Below are 20,957 nucleotides of genomic sequence, written 5' to 3' on the forward strand. Positions count from 1 at the left end.
CTTTTCAATGAATGTTTAAAGCTCTCCTTCAAGCTCTTGGTAAATCTATTGATCTGTGAAACACAGTGCACTCCAGGGAGGCAATTCAGTTGACATTATATATCAAATGATGAGATGAATAATGATCATACCATTTGGTAATTAAATGTCTTACAAACCTTTTAACTGACTGAACGTCAAAAAAGTCAAAAGAGGTCAAACATAATATATTTTTTCATTCTCATATTAATGATATAAACTATGTTAAATGATATACAGAATATGAGGGCATAATAAAAATTACATAAACTATTTTGAGATAAAATATATATGAGGTATCCAGCTTACTACTGACTCTATATGTAATGTCTTCTTTTAGGCATGAAGAATTGTTTTCTACTCTTAAATGTTCTGCTTTTAAAGCTGTTACTGAAACATTTCAAATCGCTTCTTTGGATATGCAAAGGACAACATGGGGGAAATGCTAACTGTAACTGGAAAAGATAAACTATCACTAAAAGAACATAGATTATAGGGAAAGAATAGAAATCATCTGAATCTCAAATTACAGAATTTTCACATACAAATTATATTTTAAATATAACAATGAAGGGTACTTTTAAGAAAATTTAAATATTTAACTTATTCTCCAGTCTAATATTGAGCCCCTACCAAAAAGCACACACTATCTCCCAAATGATTAATTAATAGTTAAAATTGTGAAGTAAAAACCTGTAGAAGATAAACTATTCATTAAAGGCTACGTTCTGTGGCCATAAATACTGAGTCATTTCCATTATTGTATCACAAACAAGTAATCCTATAGTAAGAGAGTTTAAAAATTTAAAGTAGACCTATATGCCTATATATAGACTAAAATGTAGCTAATTATTGTATCTAGTCACAATTTCCTAATTATCTAAGTTACCTAATTACAATTGCATTTAAAGTACTACTGTTGGAGTTCCCGTCGTGGCGCAGTGGTTAACGAATCCGACTAGGAACCATGAGGTTGCAGGTTCGGTCCCTGCCCTTGCTCAGTGGGTTAATGATCCGGCGTTGCCGTGAGCTGTGGTATAGGTTGCAGACGCGGCTCGGATCCCGCGTTGCTGTGGCTCTGGTGTAGGCCAGTGGCTACAGCTCCGATTCGACCCTTAGCCTGGCAACCTCCATATGCCACGGCAGCAGCCCAAGAAATAGCAAAAAAAAAAAAAAAGTTCTACTGGTAAAAAAGGGTATTTTTGAAAAGATAAAGAGATACTAGCTTCAGATTTCTGAGACATACAACAAATTGGAAAGGGTAACCAAATTAAGGAAACATGAGGGATGAAAACTAATTTCTGAGAAATATTAACTATAAAACAAAGGTTTAAAATGATATCAAAGGAAAGAGATAAGGCTGGCTACCAGAGGGCATGAAAGATGAATGCTTCTATGAAAGTTATTCTCACCTTCAGTACTTTGGTCAAACAAGCCTTCTACTAAAGTACATCAAGGACACTCAGATTCACTTTGTTATTTGTTGAGATTTCCTTTAAAGCATCAAAAAATTCAATAAATATCTATATCCAAATATTATCTTCCAATCTTCCCAAATGTAAATACTGTTACCTTCAACCATATTTTCTTATCTTCACAATCATGTACAGTTAAAATTCAAAAGAAATCAACCTCATTCTTCAAAAATCATTTCACATTCTGCATTATCTGTGAGACTTAACAGCAAATAAACACAGGATTTTATTTCAACTATTCACAGTTATATTATAGCTGACCCTTGAAAAATGTGGGAGTTATGGATGTAGACCCTCTGTGCAGTCCACCAACTGCAGATCCTATACTCATACAGTACCTATTTACGGAGAAAAACAAAAACAAAAACAGTGTATAAGTGGATCCATACAGTTCAGACCCATGCTAGTCAAGGGTCATTGTAATTACTGCCATGTAAAAATTACTATAAACTTGGAAGCTTAAAACAGATATTTACTATCCTAAAACTTCTATGAGATAGATGTTTGGGTGCAGCTGAGCTGGATCATCAGCTCAGACTCTCACAAGGCTGCAATCAAGGTGCTGCCTGGACAATGCTTTTTTCTGGAGCTCCAGGTCCTCTTCCAAGTTCATATGACTGTAGGTACAAGCCAATTCCTTGCCATTTGTAGGACTGAGGGCTGCATTTTCTTGTTGGCTATAGGCCAGGCGTTGTCTCTGATCCTGAGCGGCTCCTTGCAGTTCTTTGCATATGATAATTTCACAGGTCATCTCAAAAGACATTAGCTTACCTCTTCAAGTCCAGCAAGATAAATGCTTGCTCCAATCTGTTAAGACGGAGTCTTACCTAACATACTATACTCATATCAATGACAGTTTTAACACTTGGCCATGTTCAGTTGGCTAGAAGTCAGTCACAGGTTCTGCCCTCCCTCAAGGGGTGGGGATTATACAAAGGTGTGACTCAGAGTCATCTTAGGACATGTCCACCATAATAATCCCCAGTTAAAGTTATAAACTCTGGAAACAGACAGTCTCAGTTTAAATTCTAGCTCTATCCTTACTAATTACTAACCACATCTGTTTCATCATCTTAAAATGAGATTATAGTTATCTCCTCTTAATGTCATTATAAAGATTACGATAATATTTTAAAACTGCTTAGAGAAGTATCTGACAAGTAGGGATTCCCACATAAGTCTGCATCAAGTAAATTAATATTTGAATATTTACAAAAATTTATAATAGGCCAATACAATTTTACTGTCACAATGTACAACATTGTGTATTGTCATGTCTCTAAATGATTCATATTTGTATATGTGCAAATGTGTGCTCTACCAACTATTGTAACTACATGGAAATTCCTAAAGAATACTTAAATTAGTTAACGAAGATCAAATTATGGAATGACGTGCAAAAGAGCAATCAATAAATATGTTAAATAATCATTGTGGTAATTGAAACCTACAGTTACAACTCAGTAAGAGTAAGTTATAGATCAGCTTCTGCTAATCACCAACATTAGAAACTTATCTCTTCTTTCTGTCACACAAATCACAAATGATTAACTTCTCAAATACTGCCATTTAGTGATGAGTGAGACTCCTAACTTTTTAATTACCTCCCACAAGGTGACTAAAAAATAAGGTGAAAGCTCACAGAAAATTACATAAAAGGCCAGGTGCTGGAGATGAGGGAAATACCCATCCTCCGGTATGTCGATCAGAACTTGAGACACGATGGACTCATTTAAGAAGGTACATCCTTCTGAACAAACACTCTTAGAGATGTCTCCAAGTTATGCTAACAAAAATTAGAAGACTTTGTTTTATAGAATTAGCAAATGTGACACTTAGAAGAGATCACAGAATTCTAATGCAAAATGTATTTTAAAAAATCATTTTTCACCAATGAATCATAGATCCAAACTTCAGACAGATAAACAGGCTTGTCCAAGTTCACGAATAGTAGCAGAGACAAAGAAGAACTCGGGTCTCTGAAGACCGAAATCAGAGCCTTTCAGTGGGGGCCATTTGGCTTTTTAAGAAGAGTTTTGGAAATTTGGGGGAAAATTTTTGGAGGGAACAACTTGAGATATGGCTATCAAGTGTGGATGGGGGTTTTGTTTGCTAGTTATCCTGCGATAACAAAGAATGCTATTGCATCTTGCAAGACTTTTTCTAAAGATTCATGAAAACAAAAAAAAACTTGTGACTAGACTTAACCTACATATAAAATTTAAATTATTTTTCATGTTTTTAATATACATTACCTACTGTATAGCACAGGAAAATCTACTCAATAGTTTGTAATAACCTATACTGGAAAAAAGAATGGATATATTTATATGTACAATTGATTCACTTTTCTGTATACCTGAAATTAATACCCTGTAGGTCCAATAAAATTATATTATTAATTATATTCCAATAAAATTTTTTAAATACATTGAATATGCCAGAAGTTCCATGATACTGCATATCAAGGTAATCTTTATTTTCTTCAGAACCTGTCTAGTTTTTATCATTTTGAAAAACAGCACTAATGATGAATCATTATCACTGTATTTTTTGCTATCATATTTATCGTTATTCTACACATAGTCCAATTACATGAATACTTTATAAAATCTAATTTAGTCATGCCCAATCATTTGCATTTCACATTATATTGATTTACAAGTATATACATATATATAATTTAATTTAATATTAAAAAAGGAGAATTACAAAATATTTGTTATAAATACTGGACTTGTGTTTCATGGAGCTAAGAAACACTTGGCCTAGTCAGTCTGTTCTTAGGATTATTTCTAAATTAGCTTACACAGTGTAAAGATGCACTTTTCAGGTTTTATAAATGACAGTTCTAAAGGACAGGTCATGAGTAGCTAACATCTAAGCATTTTTGTTAAACTGTACAGATATCAAGAAAAAAAATCCTCTATGGATGAAAATTCCAATTTCTAAAGGCTCTGGAGCCATGTGATTCACAACATCACTGTCACGAAAGGTGTTAAAATCCTGGGCAAAAATACAAGCAAGGATGCTAAATCTTTATTACTCAGAATTCTTGAGCAATACGGCATCTTGTTAATTGCACACAGCAGTAAATTATACACTAATTAGAGAACTGCAACTGGTTGTGAATTTAATAATTTTCTATTTGATTTTAATATTTTTTTCTTAAGAAAAAAACATGTTCAATGAATAAAGTTTTAATCACACAGAAAAGTACAAATAAGATGAAACGCTCAGAACTATCCCCAAGAAACAGGCATTGATAATACTTTGGGATATATATTTTTCACATAATAATATATAATTTATATATTAATTATAATATATTTCCCTTTGAATAATATAGCAGTTTAAGCAAAACTTACAAGTTATTGAAACAGTGCTTTCTGGCATAACACTGTAAATCAAATATACTTTAAAAACAAATTAAAAAATTAAAGAAAAAATAAACTTTTTTAACCTGCATTACTGACTTTACTTAAATGGTCTTTGTTATCCCATTGTTTAGATGTGCTCTAATTATTTTAGAGCAGTTTCCTTTCCCATGGTTATGTAGGTTGATTCTTCATCTCTGATATGAGGAAACATAAGAACCCATGTATCTAATCACCTAATTTATAATATGGCAACAATAAGTTGAACCAGAGCTAGCTTCAGATGAGAAGAATTGTGGTGGTTTAAATCTTTTTATCCATATCCTTCAAAATTGCATCAAAAGCCAAGTTCTATCTGTGTGTGGGTAGGGGTTATTTGCAGGGGTAGGTGCTAGAAAAACTGGGATAAGCCTTCCTGTAAGAAAATATCTCAAAAACTTCTAGGAACATTTCTGTACCAACCTGCAAGTATATATGGCTATTATGTAACCCTTTGATACTCTTCAATTATTTTTAGAAGGCAAAGGACACAGAAACCACTTTTCTATTCTCTCAGTAACCTTTTTGAACTCTTGGGAGATAAACTCCCCTCCTTGTCTCCCCTTCTTAATCGCCTCGGTTCTTTTACATAAGCCAGCCCTGCGTTATGCAAATAGAGACCTCTGGTAAGTAAAAGTCCAGTTAGAATCCAAGTCCTCCAATAATGTATAAAATGGGTATATTAAAATATTTACAGCTTCAAGGAAGAAAAAACTAAATAAAAAAGGATTAAGTAGAATAGAGAGATACTATCTCACTTGGTTACGATGTAGAAAGGGCTCCAGAAACATTAAATTAATTAATCAAATACCAAATACATTTATTTATATAAGTTCAATGAAGTTACTTAACATCATTTAATGTTTACTAATTTAATAATATAACATAAACAAATTTCTGGGAAGGGAATGGAATTACCATAATCGTCCTGAACTAGGTCAGTATCCACCCACTGGAAGTGCGGATAGGGTCAGTTTCACATGAAGTATATACTATGTGAAGTAAGTAAATACATTTCAACAACATCAGGGTTCGGGTAGCAGAGAAAAAAAGGATGTTGAAGCAAAACCAGCAGTGTTTGCTTCAAGCAGAGTGGCCTCACCTAAGACAATCCCAATGTACACCCGTTCTCTAGGTAAACGATAATACTAATATTCTCAAAAGTGTCTGGGGTGACGTATGATACTGTTATCTAGCAAAAAGTTGTATGTTTTTAAAATTTCATAATTAACTCCTTACATATCTTCGTTATAATTATAAACCTGCTAAAACCTGTAGTGAAAATTAAAAAATAAGGTTTCGGGATCCGTGGTCAGCCTGATGATATTTTAGAGTTATTACGAAGCGATTCCTTTAAACTGACTAAAAAACTACTTATGAATCATTCTCACCAATTTCTTAAATACATTTTATCAAGTCTTAATTACTAATATTTTCATACCTTATTCCATGTTTTTCCATTTGAAAGAAGTGCTTTATTTTAAAATATATCTTATAATTCAAAACTTAACTCATTTGGACTGTTCTAGCCTCCAAGCATTTAATATACAGAGCTATAAACTGCACCATAAACCTCTTTATGCTTAAATACACTCTGTGTTTGTGGCCGTAAGTAAGAACCACAAGAGAAGAAGGGCTATTCAACAGTTCTGGACTAGAGAGAGGGCTCTGGACCTGTGTACATGAGCTCAAATCTTAATTCTGCCACATTTGAACTGTGAAACCCTCTGTAAAATGGGGACAATAATGGCCTCTGACTCCTAAGTATCTAACACACAGGCTGTGAGAATTACAAGAGTTAATGCTGGAGTTCCTGTTGTGGCTCAGCAGATTGAAAACTCTACTGGTATCCATGACGATGCGAGTTCGATCCCTGGCCTCACTCTGTAGGTTAAGGATCTGGAGTAGCCGTGAGCTGTGGTGTAGGTCACAGATGGGGCTTGGATCTGATGTTGCTGTGACTGTGGTGTAGGTTGGCAGCTACAGCTCCGATTTGACCCCTCACCTGGGAACCTCCATATGCTGCAGGTGCGGCCCTAAAAAGGAAAGAATGAATTAATTAATTAATACTTGTGAATCACTTAGAAGAGTACCTGGTATGAAATAAATGTCAGATATCACCATCAGCAGCAGCAGCAGCAGCAGCAGCAGCAGCAGCAGCAGCAGCAGCAGCAGCAGCATTATCATCACATGGAGCTCAGGGAGGGATCAGACACCAATGCCAAAAGAACACACACAATCCCCAAACTAGCAATGTAAAGAGACAATGAAGAATTTTGAAAAGTAGAATTAAGTGTAAAGGAACCAGGGGTAACCAGAGAGAAAAGCAGAGCATAATGGACTCATTAAACGCACTTCTTTACTACAAGGTTCCTCTTATTTGCAGTTTGATAGGTTGCTAAATTCTAGAATATACTTAAAAGGGACTAATAAGGCTTCTCAGAGTCTCAGTGAAATACTCTCCTCCTTTCAAGCAACCTTTTCTTTATATACAGGATTTTCCAAAGGCACATTCACACTGGAATATCAAAATGTCAAAGGAGATAAATGGGTGGAGTCGAGAGTAAATGAGATGTAGTTCTGGATAGATGAATGGACTTTATAACATTTCTGGTTAATCCAAGAGAAGTATGTACAGATTATAACAATGAAGACAAACAGATATAAAATATAAGGGCACCAAAACACTAAGAGTATAAAATTATTTAATAAATATTGAGTAATTGTACCTTTAGCCTTACTAGATGAGGAAAACGAAAATGCAGTAACTTTTCCCTCCGTTCACTCACAAGAGAACATGAAGCATGTTTATTCCTATTCAGTCTTGCATGCTACCAGAGTCACCCTGAACCCTGAGACTGAACCCCATAAAGGCAAAAGGGCCAAATTTATGGTTAAGAGTCAAGCAGTATTTAATTGATAATATTACTTAAAAGGTCAGAAGAGAGTATCAAAGATTTCTTTAAGATCTCCCATTGCCCATATGAGAGTATAATGTCTGCATCTAACTGATGACAGTTATTTGAAATCATTGCGACATAACTAGTTCATAGTTGTTGAGAACTGATATGACTATTGGTTACCCAGAGACAAGAAAAGATATATTTAATATAGCTAAAAAGTATAATTAAAAAGTAAGCATGAATGATTACCTAAAAAACAAATGAATGAAATGTATAAGCAAAATTTTTTAAATGAACTAAATATTAAAGAGAGGTATAAACTGAAATTATCCTGAATATGGAGAAACCACAAGAGAAATCACAGAGAAAGTACTGATGTGAGATTCTTTATAAGGTTGAAGAGAAATGCTGTCTTTAATTAGCAAATTCAGAAACTTTTCCAACAAAACCCCTTTATTGATCTTTCTTCTATAAATATTTACTTTTAATCTGACCCAGGCAATTAAATAAGAGATCTTCATTTCTCTGCATCAGACTTTCCACACATCTTCACATAAGTGCTCAGATCCTTGTACTCTACAAATTAAATACGTCAATACATGTTATTATGGTATCAGATGCTATTGCCGTTATAATTTCATAATCTAAGATGCTAAGGTCAATCTAGCTTCCCCCCAAATTATTTCAGATGATAATATAATTTTTATCATTCTTTATATAAGGGTAACACCTGTATCCACAAAAGAAAAAAATTAACTTCACAGGACAGTTTCCAAAAAAGGTCGTTCTCATGTGAACACATTCTCTTAATTAATGAATAAAACACTCAAGATTACTAGCATCTTTCAGTAGACTATGGTTTACTGTTTTGTTTTTTTTTTCTAACCTTAAGAGTCTGGAGTGCACTTTGGCAAATCCATTCATTTGTGTTGTTTATTAAATTCTCTGAGGCTACTGATCCATGCACTCAAGTGTCAGAAAAAGACAAAGGAAAAAAATCAGCCCAATATTATAGTCTCAAAAGTTTTTATTCATATTAGTTTCATACAAAGGACCAACTGTTTAAGACCAAAAATAATATAACAATTGAGACTTATGCTTAACATGTAATTGTATGGACAAGAATGAATACTTAGGCCCAATATAACAAGAATATTTTTCCCTTGATATACTGAACATAAAAAGTATTCACATCTGTTTCACTGCTTTGCCTTCTTCATGGGCTTAAACCTGCCAAATTATTCCATTTGATTTCAGAGAATTCTCATATGGCAATCTATTTTATTTACTTTATCTTCAATAAAATGGTTCAGTGAGCATTAGCAACTCTGAGACACAAGTTTCAATCAGGCTTCAGGCAAAGGCGTCAATCTATATTAGACCTACTGTGCTGTGAGTTACAGCTAGACTGTCGGATCAGGCAGAGCAGCAGCGAAAATGTGAGCAAGGCCTAATAAAGCCACACTGAAGAGAAAGAAAGCTCTCCCCAGGCTCTCACAAGCATCGCTTACACAATACCAGGTGCTGAGTTCAACACATGAAGGACTCCTTAATAAGGCTGACAGCTAAAAGGAGCCTTCAGACTCTAACTTTATTTTACATGACACCTACAGTAATAGTCCTCTGTACTCCAGCAGACAATAGTAAAAACTTGAATTGCCAACAGTTAAAAATGAGGTTTCATACTCACCCCTCAGATATCATGGAGAGGAAGAAAAAACTAAAAACATTCAAGCTGCATAGAAGTTCTTCTATAAAATTTTCATGCGATTATTAATATTACAGTAGTTTCAGTGGACCTTTCCTTACAAATTTGTATGGCATTTTAAATATAGCTTCTGGATTAGATTTTAACCACAAAACAATCAGTAAGTTTGAGCAACAACTCATTTTGGAAAATGATATCATTAAAGACTAATTCCAAGAAATGTGGGGCAGTACTGTTAGATGCCGTGAAAATGTCTCCCAAAGCACAAACTTTGTAATAAGTGATGCTAGTTCATATTTGATATGGACTGTAAAAGGCAGATTATTGTAATAGTGCTCTTCCCAGCAAATAAGACCATTAAAAATGTACTTAATGTTCAGATGAATTGAAAAGCAGGCCAGTTAAAATCCATATTTTGCTATTTTATATAATGGTATCAAAAATTTGACTAGTGCATCACTCCAAGCCGCAAATTTGAAATTATAAATGTAAACGCTCTTTTTTAATAGGAACAAGCTTCCATTTTTCCCTTTTTGAAAAATATAACACTGTATTTTGCCCAGGTTCTATCATCACAGTATAATCAATAGGAGGAAAATTTGGAATGATGGTTTAATGGCATTTATGCAAAAATGTTGTTCTAGTACTTGCTGATATATACTTTTCTGGAGACCAAAGGTATTATTTTTCTAACTTAACATTTCAAAACACAGCACTCGAAGTACATATACCCATATCTGATGCTTCTAGGCAACTCTATTCTTTACAACTGTATGAAGACATCAAAGGAGAACAACGGAAACTAGCATAACAAATTAGCAGAATAGATTCTGCAAGCTCAGATTCTACAAAGGTAAGAGTGTTTTTAACTGTTCCAAACACCTCTTCTACAAGAGAACCAGTACCAGACCAGCATTCAGACCTACCCAGTCCTGAGGAGGCATGACCCTCCAACACTATGGATCAATGGGCAAGAGATTAACCTCAGCATATTATAAAATCAGTGCTCCAGGTGAAATCTGAACATTTTCTTCTTGGCTCACTTTCCTATAAAGATGCATGCCTGTCCCATTACATTTACTTTAGAGACCACACAATCAGTAAAAAATTAATCTTTGTATTCCCTGCAAAGCCCAGGACAGTAATGAACTTTGTGGAAATTATTTTTAGGGGTAAGATTAATTATCTATTGCTATATAACAAATTACCCCCAACTTTAGGAGCTTTGGAAAAAATAATTATTTTTTCATCACACGTTTCCAAGGACAGAAATCAGGGAATAATATTCAGCTGAGTGGTTTAGGCTCAGGATTCATCAAGCAGATGCAAGTTACTGCCAGTTCCTCCCTGTCTGTGGACTTCTCCAAGGCAGCTAGCCTCCCTCAGAGCAAAACATGAGACTAAGAAGGAAAGAAAAAGGGATTAAGGGAAGGAGGGAGGAAGGGAGGGAGAAAGAAACAGAAAAAGAAACAGGGAAGTGGAAACCAGAAAGAACACGAAAAGAGGTGTGCTAATATTTTGTATAACTTAATCTAAAAAGCAACATACCATCACTCATTGACAGAATAGAATATTCTATTCTATCAGGCACAAGGACCAACTCTGGTAAATACAGGAGGGAAAAATACAGTGGTATGAAAATGAGGAGATGGGGATCATTAAGGACCATTTCAGAGGCTGCCTACCAATCCCACCCTCTGGACCGTAATCATTCACATACTTCCCATGTGAAATCAGTCCCAAATATGTAAGCTGTACCGGATTCTTAGAGGTCATTTAAAAATGGGTTGACTGAAGTACAATTCAGATTACCAGGTCAGTGTAAGAGTGGATAATTTATAAAGAACATCCTTTGAAACAGGATTCTCATTGACCACTGTTCTGAATCAAGGAGGTATTTCATGTATTTAGTGAACATTTCTTAAGATACTACTGAACGAAAAGCTACAGGTAACACAAACATGATACTATGTTGAAAAAGTCCTCTGTTGGCCAGACTGGAGAAAAGAAACAGGAAGAATGTAATGAAAGAGGTAGAGACGTAAATATGATTTAAGGAGATGGAAAAAGGGAAAGAATCTATAGGACATGCACTGACAAAGATACGGGCAAGGATAAAGCATGTAGTTCAAGGTATACATATCAGGGTAATGGAGAAAACGTTGGCTACCAAGGTTTTGTCAGATTCTGCACAGCACTAAATACCAGTGGAGGCTGTTTAAGTCTGGTGGTTAGCCAGTTTAAAATATTGGATAAACATTAGGCAAGGAGGAATGGCCTATTGGGACTCACACTATAAGCATAACTGAAAATAAAATTTTGCAGTTAGTGAAAAGATTCCTTTTTAATTAAGCCTTACGTAAAAGCCTTAATATAAAAACCTAAAATAACAGGTTGTATGAATTTTAACTTAAGAAACTGAACATGTGGTGGGAGACAGACTCTAGGGTGGCCCCCAGGTTCGTGCCCTGTATCATTCTCTCCCATTGCATACAGGTAGGACTGTGACTTGCTACTAGCCATTAGAATATGGCAAAGAGGATAAGATGTTATTTCAATGTTTATGGTAATATACATATACACATTATACACACACACACATGGCTCTATTTCACTAGGACTTAGTAGAAACTCTCCTACAGACTTTAAAGAAGCAAGCTACTATACGGAGAGGGCCACAAGGATGGGAACTGTGGGTGACCTCTAGGAGCTGAGGATCTCAGTCCTACAAATGCAGTGAACTGGGTAAAACCCAGAAGAGGATCCTGAACTCCTAATGAAAATGCAGTGTGGTCACATTTTGACTGCGGCCTTGAAAGATCCTGAGTTAAGCCATGCCTGGACTCCTGACCCATGGAAAGTGTTAAGGTAATACATGTTAAGTTGTTTTAAGCTTTAAAATATGTAATATATTACACAGCGGTTGTAAACTAATCCACATGCTAACCAAATCACAGAAAGCACATTTACAAATTTACTCCTTTTTCTCATTTCTTAGGCAAAAGTTAGAATGCTATGCAGGATACTTGACGGGTGGCCTGGATAATACACTCAAATGTTTAGGTTAATATAACAAGGAACAAAACAATGGCTAACTTTTTTGACTGTTCTTGTTTAATGCTTACTATGCCCATTATATGTATTCACACATTTCGTCTTCAAATCAACTCTGTCAGGTAGGTACTATTGTCTCTTTTTTTTCTAGATTCAGAAAGGAAGGGTTAGAAGAGTTTAAATGACTTGTCCAAGGTTGCACATATGGTAGGTTTGTCTTGCAACCGTAATTCAAATCTGATCTCTAAGCTTACATTCTCAACAGCTAGACTCCATAGCCTACTCACAATCTTATTCACTCTGCCCATTTTGCTAAGAAATGTGAGAAAGTCATGTATTTGAAGCATTGACTCAGCCCCTTCTTAGCCAAATCATCTTCTTGTTTAGGTCATTTACTTTTCAATAATTTGAAAATTGGAGGAAATATTTTGTTATGTATGATGTAAATATTTAGAATGTATTTAACAAACTTACAGCAATTTTCTCTAAGTATGTAAATGAAGTTTTTCTACTCCATTGAAATAAGTAAAATTTATTTTATTTAGATTTAATACTCTCACAATGGAACTTCTAGAAATAACTGTACATATTGTGAAGTAAAATACATACATACACATACACACTCACTCAACTAAACATTTACCCATTAGATAGAAACGCTTTCAGTTGGAAGCTGCAAGAAACATTTTAGTTCCCCTCTTAGAAGTATAACAGCTTACATAACCTCTCTGGGAGGTAAAATCTAGATACATGTTTGAAAATAGGAAGATTCAACTGTGTATTCACTTTAGGGATTTCTGGCGGGAAAGGAAAAGAGGAGTAGAAAGGGAAGAAGAAAATTAATATTTCTTGAAAACAACTTATGCATATTCATACAAACACAATTATGTGCCCTTCTGGGTAGAAGACTCTCTGTTTTCTAAAAGTCATTTATTTCATGGTTCCATGATGTTTACTGTCAGGTAACACCTGCTTATAAATCTAAAAGCCCCCTGTTATTACTAAAACGAGTATTCTATTAATTCTCAACAAAAGAGAATTTAAATATAAAAGGTCTTACAAAGAGGGGATATATCAATATACCCTTGTCTATAGCAAGCATAAATCACATAACTCAGAGAAAAAGGACTGGGTGTAAGCAGATATGAGTGTTAATAACAAACCTGATGAGGAAGAACAAATCTGACTCCGTATTGAATCTGTTGCTTTTAATTTAACCTTTGTATTCTATTGCTTTAGAATAGAATTAAGAATTCTTTATAAATTAAGAATGTTGCCTAGAGTCTTAAATATAGGGATAGCTGCCTCTCAAGGTTCTGAGAAGTGTAACACTTTTCTATTCATATAGAGTTAAAAAATTGCAGAACAGAAAATAACATTTGTCTTGTTAGAGGTTCATGGGAACATCATAACCTGACAATGGACAGATGCAAGAATAAAGGATTCTGACACCAAGAAGTCTGCAATAATCAACCATATTCATTCCTTCCCCTTTTAGTATAAAAGAAGCCTAAATTCTAATGTGCGTAAGATGGTTCTTTGGGACACGAGTCCACCATTTTCTCGGTCTGCTGGCTTGCTGAATAAAATCACCATTCTTTGCACCCTTAACTCATCTCTTAATTTACTGGTCTGTCATGCAGCAAGCAGTATGAGCTTGGACTCAGTAAAAATAATACCTAATTGTTTATTGTTAAATATAAAATCACAGCAAGCTATATTACCTTTTTTCCAAATCATTTAAATTTTTTTCTTTTAGTTTCTCCACTAACTAAACAATGGATGATAATGTCAGCCTTACTTACATCATAAGCAATGCAAGAGAAAAAGCAGTGAATTTAATGAAAGAATAAAATTAAGTAAAAAGTTGCCAAAATGTTTCAAGAATCTTAAATGCTAAATAAATGTGGAATCATCTTGTTTGTTTATCTGGAAAAACTGTAAAGTTGGTACAAAACAAGGAAAAGTCTATAGGCAAAACAGTAGGGAAAACACATGAGAAATACATCGCTGTCTCATTCAAGCACGTTGACAAAAATCTCTCAGGGAAGATATGGAGTACATATCTGGAAAAAGTTTTAGAAATGATGAGAGCAAAGCAGGCATCGTAGTGTAGATCCAGAGACCCATTGAATGCTTATGGTCAACCCCTGGGGTAAAGAATTCTGGTGCAAGTGGACAAGAAAATAAAAGAAATCTGAAGAAAGCAGGACACAGGGTTTCCCTTTCTTTGAAGGCAAAGACTAGGGAGAGAAGTGATGTAAACTCATCTAGAATTTCCTCAATTTGCCAGGTTTAAACTTTGGTGATTAATTTTTTATATATTATATTTTATAGATTTGGACACCTACACCATACTGTTTGATTGATGCCAGAGTCAACAATGACACTGAAAAACCAATTTTACAAAAACAGTATAAATTGAAGTAAGAGCGGGAGATAAAATCTGCATCTCTGGAAATGCATCTTATGCTGTCTCTGTGGTCCTTGCTTTGTACCAAACAATGGATTTAATTATTCTCTAAATTGACATTGCAAATATCAAGGAAAACTACCATTAGGTTTAAAGAAGTCCATTAAAAAAGAAAATAAAGGTTTTCTAACAGCTGACTTGCTGGGTCTCAAAAAGTTTATTTAAAAAAAATCAAACTTTAAAAAACATCATTACTAGTATGCTATTCTCTTTACTTTCTGACATTTCTAGATCTTCCCCAAGATGTCACTATCAATTGGATCTTAATAAAGTAATACTGAAAACCTCAGTAAAAAATGCCAGTATGGTGGTAACAGAAAATATTCCAAGTGCATTTCTTGACTAATCATGTCCTTTTTAATATTTCAACACCAAATTCACATTCCACATAAGTTTGTGTTAATATTCCAAAAACAAAGTGAGACCAAGTTCACAAGAAAGCATGAGCACAGCAAGGAGTGAAATGAAAAGTCCAAGAGAAGAGATGGAGGCAAAACTCCTTCTGCCATACCTGATTTGTCTCTATGGCTCACCGATGATTTTTTTAACCTTTGTGCAAAGATACTTAACCAAAAAATTAAAGCGCAAAATAAACACTAGAAAAACAAGGAAAAGAGACATTACAAAAAGGCCACATACCTATTTCTTCCAGATTTTCCACAAGACTTTCGAGTCAACCTTGATATGGGATTTTAGGCAAATTCAATCCCAGCATCACATTAGAGTAGCCCTGTTAATAGAGACAAACAATTGTCACCACTTTGAAAATTAACTTTGCATTTCTGTCCCAATTAGTTCAATGACTCCATAGAAAATAAAACATATTCAACCTAAAATAAGGGTAACTGTTAATGCGTTCATTACTTTGTGAATTTTCAAACGTGTATAAGAACGCTTTTCTACATTTTAATGTAGAAGAGGTTAAATTCATTGGTACAAAGAAAGGACCACAGAGACAACATTTCCAAGAGATGCAGATTTTATGTTCCACTCCTACAATGATTTGCCAGGTTTAAACTTTTGGTGATTAATTTTTTAAATTTATAGAATAAAATTATTATTATTATTTGCTTTTCAGGGCCACACCCGCAGCATATGGAAGTTCCCAGGCTAGTAGTCAAATTAGAGCTATAGCTACAGGCCTATGCTATGGCCACAGCAACATGGCATCCAAACCACATCTACGACCTACATCACAGCTCATGGCAACATCAGATCCTCGACCCAATGAGTGAGGCCAGGAATTGAACCCACATCCTCATGGATACTTGTCAGATTCATTTCCACTGTGCCACAATGGGAACTCCCTAGATTTTTAAGTAAAAATTTAGAAATGCAGTTTTAAAACATATGCTCGAAAATGTCTATTGTTATCAAAGTAAAAGTCAAAAATGAAGGCAAAGGGAAGGAATCCACTACACCAAAATTAGGATACACTACAAAGTCAAGTGCAGACACAGGTTATAGAGTTCAGAAGTGAACCCACATATCAGTGAGAACTTTATTTATCATAAGGATGATATCACAAAGGAAAGGGAAAGGTTGGTGTTGACTCATTGTATGGAGAAAGAGTCTCAGAATATGGCAAAAAATAAACTTAACTTCTAATTTTATACCATATGCAAATTTGGATTCCAAATAGATTAAAGAGTTTTAAATGTGAAAGTCATCTTTTCAAAGCTAAAAGAAAAAATTTAGGTGATCCTTTTTGAGAAAGGGAAGTAAAAAGCAATTCTGAAATAACACTTAGAAAGTATAAACAATGAGGCATACAAATGATAAATCTGGCTAAATCAAAATGAGAGTTTTTCAGTGAATGATACCATAAATAAATTTTAATAGATAAACTGATAGAAGACCTAAAGCCAACAAAGAATCAATATTAGAATATATACTCAGAGGAAACTTATAAAAAATAAGCAAAAAAGCTTAAAATGGCATTTTCTTAGAAAGGGAAGCCAGAATAGCTTAAATACTCAAAAATATGGTTTAAAATACTCAAAAATCACTTGTTAGGAAGATGTAAATTAAAAACCAATGAGATGCCACTCATGTCATCAGAACAGCATAATTTGAATGCTGGATTCTACCCTGTGTTGGCAAGAATGCAGAAAGATGAGCACTTTCTTGTTCACTGCTAATGAAAGCATAAACAATAGAGCTATTCTTAAAAGCCATCTGGAAGACTTAAAATGCCAACCTGTTCTTTATAGACCCAAAACACCCTTGCAGAACTCCAGTGCAGCATATATACATAATCAGTTTAGATTTTATTTCACTTTTTTATTTGCAGGCTTTTCTCTCACTAATCTCTCCACTTTCATTAATGAAAATTAATGCTGGCAATTGATAAATCAAGAACTAGCAATAAGCATATCATTTAAAATTTATGATGTAAACACCAGAATCTTGTTACCTCTGTATAGCTGGATTGGGAAGTGGGAAAATGAATGGCTGAAGACAGCTAATTTTCATTATATTAAGCCTTCTGTTTCATTTGATTTTTTTTTTAATTCTGTGCATGTATTTTTTTGACAAAAGTTAAATTCAAATACAAAAGAAGCTAATTTTTAAAATAAACAAAGAACATATCACTGCCGCAGCAGATTTTATTTAAATAAGCATATATTATTTTAGTACTTACACCTCAGGAAAAAAAAGTAACACATATAGAATACCCATCACAGTGATCATCATGATCACTTAAGAATCAAAGGAGGAATTCCTCTGTGGCTCAGCAGGTTAAGGACCCAGGAGGGTCACTTCTATAGCTCAGGTCACTGCTATGGTGAGGGTTCAATCCCTGACCTCGGAACTTTCACACACCACAAGCACAGCCAAAAAGGAAAAAAAAAAGAAAAAAAAAGAAAAAAAAAAAAGAATCAAATGATCACTTAATTATGTAAATGAAAAAAACTTAATTAAAAAGGAAAACCTAAGCCAGTAAAGAAAACTAAAAAAAGGCAAACCAGAGATAGGAAGGCTAATTAGAATTCTTTCACACACGTTGATTGGTTGCAAATTATATGCTGGGCACTGTCCAGGTGCCACAGCCCTGCTCTTGTGGAATGTGCAATGTAATGAAGAATATGGGAAGGGTGATGATTTCAGTGTGCTAAGCATCACCGTAAGTGCATGTGTGTGTATATACACACACGGGGGCAGCATCCAATTTAAGCCAAACACTCAATGAAGACGTCCTGGATAAAAGTTCACAAACACTCTCTTTTCTAATTTCTTCTAGCCTAATAGGATTACAAGTTTATTTAAGATTTGCTCTGCTTGGAAACATTCCCAGAGAGTCTGAACCATCTTCTTTTAAGGAACTGTATTAGATGAAGTGAGCAATCACTAGGTGGTTCAATTTTGTTGTATTTATTTCTTTCTAGGAACTCACTGATATGAAGGAGACCCAGTTTTATAATGTGTTACTTGGAACTCTTTGTTAATATTTTCTACAATCCTGTCTTTCAAGCAGTAAAAATGAAAATGTGTCCTAATGGAAATACTATCATTTAATTGTTTCCTAAACAAAAAACAACAAAAAATTTCAACGGGCAAAGCTTAAGTGCAAGCAAGACAAATGTCTTTTGAATTCTACCAAGCAAAAATAATACAAAATCCTTTGTCTAGTAAATTTCACAATTTGAAAAAAAATACTAAAAGCTTGAAGTAAATAAATGAAATACATTTGTTATATAGGTCATAATGTGTAACCGATGTTCATAAGTAAAAATTATACCATTTTAAATGATGCTTTCATATTACATGGCATACGTCTTCTTAGAGAATGGTGAGAACTAAGAATTATTTTGTTATCTCAAAGCAAGATAGTTAACAATAGCGAAATAAGAAAACATAGATAATTGTCCACTGGTTACAAAAGCTGATAATATAACCAACACTTCAGGGATTAGAAAATAATTAAACAACCAAGGCCCAGCAAAGCAACATACTCACACATGTGGGTGATTGGTATATATGCCAATAGGAAAACAGGAACAATGATAGGCTTCTGAGGAATGGAGAATTTTTTTATTCAGAAAGCAGTCCATATTCTATATGAAGTTATTCTATTCCTACCAAAATTTATGAAAGAATTGGAAGGTATTTTGCAATAGGTATTTTTTATGCATCAGGCATTTATATGAGAGGTACATCATAACATTATCATTCGTAATGATATTCCAAGTATCAAGAAAGGAAATAGCCAAGATTTTTTAAAACTTGTTCTGCGAAGCCTATGGGCTATGAAACTGCCAACAGAAATATACAGTGTTCACTACAATTAGCACCTCAAGTAGTGTGAACTCCACAGGGGGTAGGATGTTTGTTTAATTCACTTTTGGGCCCAATAAAACTAAAGTACTGCATGACACACAATAGGCACTCAGTAAGGATTTGTTAAATGCATGTATTAATCCATAGGCTAATCAACATGGAACTAGACAGTCATGGGAATTTTAAAATGAAAGAATAGGTAGAATGGACAGTGGATCTAAACCAGGTAGAGACAGTAGGCATAATGCCCTAGAGTAATCCTGGTTCTAAGTCTCAGTCAGTAATTTTTTTCAAGAGACATAAGACATGGAAACAAAGGAGTGTTCTATCCTGCTGCCTTGGTTTAATATTATAGCACATTGGAATTTCAAATAACATTAATCAAGAACACATATTTGTGAATAAAATATTGTTGTAAATTTTTTTAAATATTGACTTAACCTATACATTAATAATGCAGGATTTGTAGTTTGAGTAGTTAATCCTAGAGCCATACTGAAGTAATGATAACATATAATGTAAAGCCATGCAGCATATAAATACATACACCTAAACACTAGTTATAGCTAATCTACATGAGATGTATTTCATGAGTTGGGGGGGTCTCAAATTATCCTTCTGTTCTCCTTATACAGCATGAAGTAAAAGGAAATCCTTCAGAATTGCTAAGAAGAGGTAATCTGATTATCAAAAAACCTTATATTCACTATCTTTTAGCCATTTTGGGTAAATCATATAAGCACTATTTTACATGGGGCCTCTGCAAGATTTATTCTTGTTTAGTTGATCTTAATAGCATCTGGATCTAAGAAAGTGGAGCAAATAATGCTTCAGGCTCCACCACGACCCTATCAAACCACTAAGGAAATACATTCAGAGGAACTGAACTGAGGTAAAAGTTTACCATGAAAACAACTGAAGCCTCAATGAAGATTAAGTTTGCTGACATCATGAGCACAATTCAAATCATACTTATTCAGGGATAGGACAAGCTTACTGATAGTCGCTTTTTACACCTACAAATTTGTTTCTAGCTCTGAATTGAAAATATTTATATTTTATTGGTAGGTTCCATCAGCGAATGTTTAAAAATCAAAATTAAACCAATAAGCAGATAAATAACAATGGTAAGGTAGGTGAATAGGTAGTCATTAAAGGAAGAAGTAATGCTAGGACAGTTCAGACATGATTCTTCCCTCTTGGACTTCCTTCAGAGTAAAAGTCAGAGCCGTGTGGTGGAACTGGGTAAAAATACATTACCATATTTACACAAATATATAAAAAATACTTTGAAATCAAATTTCACTTGCTTCTATTTTTTATTGTAGTAAGAACATTTAACATGAGATCTTGCATCAATAAATTTCTAAGTGCAGTATTGTTAACTGTAGGTATAATATTGTACACCAGCTCCCTAGCACCTATTAATCTTTTATTCTTTTTCTTTTCTTTTTTTTTTCTTTTTAGGGCCAAACCTGCAGCATATGGAAGTTCCCAGGCTAGGGGTCGAATCTGAGCTGTAGCTCATAGGCTAGGGTTGACTTAATTAGTTCTACAGAGGCATGTGCTCAGTGGGAGCTCAAAAACATACCACTAAGTTAATAAAAGAATTTCTTCAAAAACCACGTT

The 20,957-nt window shown here is 34.3% G+C and overlaps 2 protein-coding genes across 10 annotated transcripts in view; both read right to left on the reverse strand.

Annotated features, from left to right (window-relative positions):
- FOXP2 (forkhead box P2) overlaps nt 1–20,957 on the reverse strand; it is a 549,648-nt gene that overhangs the window by 358,912 nt on the left and 169,779 nt on the right. The window lies entirely within an intron of this gene.
- Nucleotides 8,822–20,957, reverse strand: part of LOC146395001 (uncharacterized) — a 182,523-nt gene continuing 170,387 nt past the window's right edge. Inside the window, exons 4-5 of the mRNA XM_085005615.1 lie at nt 15,687–15,777; nt 8,822–13,371 (exon numbers count right to left, since the gene is read on the reverse strand). Of these exons, the coding sequence (XP_084861741.1) occupies nt 15,762–15,777 (16 nt within the window). The 3' untranslated portion in view covers nt 8,822–13,371; nt 15,687–15,761. The remainder of the gene's footprint in view (nt 13,372–15,686; nt 15,778–20,957) is intronic.

The sequence above is a fragment of the Sus scrofa genome, chromosome 18, assembly GCF_054392235.1.
Source record: "Sus scrofa isolate SSC_HxYL_T2T_F1_AM1 chromosome 18, Sscrofa_HxYL_maternal_Yorkshire_Landrace_v2.0, whole genome shotgun sequence".
NCBI classification, from domain to species: Eukaryota; Metazoa; Chordata; class Mammalia; order Artiodactyla; family Suidae; genus Sus; species Sus scrofa.